Genomic DNA, 2,636 nt, shown 5'->3' on the forward strand with positions numbered 1-2,636 from the left:
ACAGGGGGGAGGGGGGAGGGAGAGAGAGAGAGAGAGAGAGAGAGAGAGAGTGAAAGAAAAAAGAGGGATGCGCACATGGGCGCGCATGCGAAAGCGCGCGCAAACAACGCCGGCCGCTAACCAGCGCGATATTTTTCCTGAGCGAGAAAAAAAAAAATCATCGAACGGCGCGAGAGATGTGTTAAAAACAAATTAGACGGCAGACGAGCGACGGCACTCGATTCCCGTTCCTTCGGGAGGTAAGACAGTCAACAGGTAAGCGAAGCAAGCAAATGCATATCTGCGAGAAGATCAATGCGCGAAGATAATCGAAGAACGACTCTACTATGACTTCTCGCATACCTCTCCTTATCTTCACTTTTCTTCTTTTATTTCTATCACGATTAGGCTAATTAGTTCAATTTTTAGAGGAATTATTTAATGATTCTGTAATAAATGTCAATAGATTTGTTATTTGAAATTTCCAAAAATTCTTTACTTAAAAAGGTATAAATATATATATTCTTAAAGAAAGAGAAAGCAAAGCTTTTGAGTGCAAAAAAAAGTGTAACCAATACGCGGACAGATCTTATTTCATATCTTAACGTTTGTCGAGCAATCGAAATCCATAGAAACTCGTGAACAGTTTGCTGATTAAATGAACGCGCATTCCGCTTGCAATTACTATAGAAGAATCTCGTCAAAGGCTACTTATATCTCTCCTAATTGAATAGTCGAAATTACAGTTGTTAGTCAAACTTAAACAACCTCGAGCAATGATAACTGGAATTTTCGCAAAGACAGATTGCCGCTCGAAGGAAGGATGAAGATAATGAACCCAGTAGTTGAAATTACAACGGAATATCCGTTCGGCAGAATGTTCTGCTTTCTGCAGTGTGCTAGAGCTCAGATTTAAGTACCACAAAATCTAGTATTCTTGCTTTTGAAGTGATGGATGAATTTCTGAAATAATCTTTAATTACTGAGATTACAGGCTTTTGTACAAATCAATCTATGTCAAATAAATATAATCGTTAAATATATCGAATTACATACATCCAATTTATACTCAAAATAAAATAATAATTTTATATCCAATAATAAAAAAAATTTATATCCAATTGAAAATAATTTTATATTCAATTTAATAATTTTTGAAAAATACTGTAAAGATTATACTGTCAAGAATACTGTAAAGATTATCAATAATTTCCCGATGGTCATGTTGATATATTTAATGATCGTATTTATTTAATTACATCTATTATTACAAATGATAACGTAGATAATACTTACTATAAAGGTATTACGTGGTAGAAAAATAATATATTTTATGTCATTACTTAATATTTTTATCAACTTGCTCTAACATTCCGGGAATCGCGCGATTGGAACGCATCCGTGGGCGGTAAGCTGTTCATGGAGAAATCGCAGTGGGTGGTCCTTTCTTCGTAGTAATCGAGTAGAAAATTCAATCGCGATCTGACTTTCGCATGGCTAGTTTCGCTCATTGTTATTGATTCGATTTTCAAAAGATAGCCTCCGAGAGGAAGAAAGCAGTATTTTCCAATCGATCTCTCTCTTTTCTCTGCGACTCGTCGCAGCTGTCGACGTTATAACTTCGCAATCGGCTGCGCACCGATTTACCTACGGTTTGTTATCAATTCTCTCCTGGACGTTCATGTGTTTTCCGCGCGTATCATAATTGAAAGTAACACAAATTTAAATTCCCCATCATTTTTTACCAAGATATTTTTAACGCCATATATAACATTATTTACATGTAATAAACCACGTAATAAACGACGTAAAACGTACAAGAATAACTCAATTAAAAAATTAGAATTTAATTAGCTTAATTAAAGTATGTAGCTTACAATTTACAATATATCAAAATGTAAGTAGTTTAATTAAATGTCTCATCGAAAATATAAAGTAATTCACAATTGTAATAGAAAAATTAATTAACCAACGTTCAACGCGGAATTATTAATATTCAAATAGGTTTCTCCATCAGTCGAGATGAAAGTGGTACCCAGAACGGTATCAGAATTAATCACGATTACAAAGCGTCGTGCCACACGGGCATACGAGAGCAATGATACGAGATGCACCCCCAAAAAATTCGGGACCGCGGCATGGGCGAGTGGTGGAGGGGGAAGAAGGGAGAGCAAAACGCGATACTGGAAGATGCAGTCCGACGTAACCTTTGACGTCGGGTCGCGTTGCGTTATAGTCGGCAGGCGTGCTTTGAAGTCGCGTGTATTTTAATGCAACGGCGAACTGTGCATATCGAGAGACTGCTGAATTAATCGCAGAGCACTCTGCGCGGGACGAGGGCGGTAGGGAGGTCGGAAAAGGGGATGGAACGGGGAAAACCGGTGGAGGGAAGGAGGAAGGGGGGGACGAGACGGCCCCGCTTTTCTGGGGCACGTGCCCATGGGTATCGGTATTTCGGGGTGCGTTAATACCTCACTATCCAGACGGATAGAGAGAGAACAGAGCGAAACATCCACTCCTGCACATTGTTTGCGGCTTGGAATCAATAAAAGCATAGCTTTAGGCTACGATGGTCGCCATGGCAACCGGAGACCCATCCGTGCACTATCCCACTCTCTCTCTCTCTCTCTCTCTCTCTCTCTCTCTCTCTCTCTCTC

At 39.2% G+C, this 2,636-nt stretch overlaps 1 protein-coding gene across 2 annotated transcripts in view; it reads left to right on the plus strand.

Annotated features, from left to right (window-relative positions):
• The window catches only part of LOC108745985 (multiple coagulation factor deficiency protein 2 homolog), a 20,815-nt gene that overhangs the window by 10,225 nt on the left and 7,954 nt on the right, over positions 1-2,636 (plus strand). The window contains exons 1-2 of one of the 2 annotated variants that reach the window (XM_018482438.1): positions 2,002-2,203; positions 2,298-2,438. The exons of the other annotated variant lie outside the window; for it this stretch is intronic. Coding sequence (XP_018337940.1) covers positions 2,002-2,203; positions 2,298-2,438 — 343 coding nt within the window. Of the gene's footprint in view, positions 1-2,001; positions 2,204-2,297; positions 2,439-2,636 lie in introns of those variants that run through there. 2 annotated transcript variants of the gene reach the window in all.

Source organism: Trachymyrmex septentrionalis, unplaced genomic scaffold, assembly GCF_001594115.1.
Source record: "Trachymyrmex septentrionalis isolate Tsep2-gDNA-1 unplaced genomic scaffold, Tsep1.0 scaffold16, whole genome shotgun sequence".
In the NCBI taxonomy this organism is placed as follows: Eukaryota; Metazoa; Arthropoda; class Insecta; order Hymenoptera; family Formicidae; genus Trachymyrmex; species Trachymyrmex septentrionalis.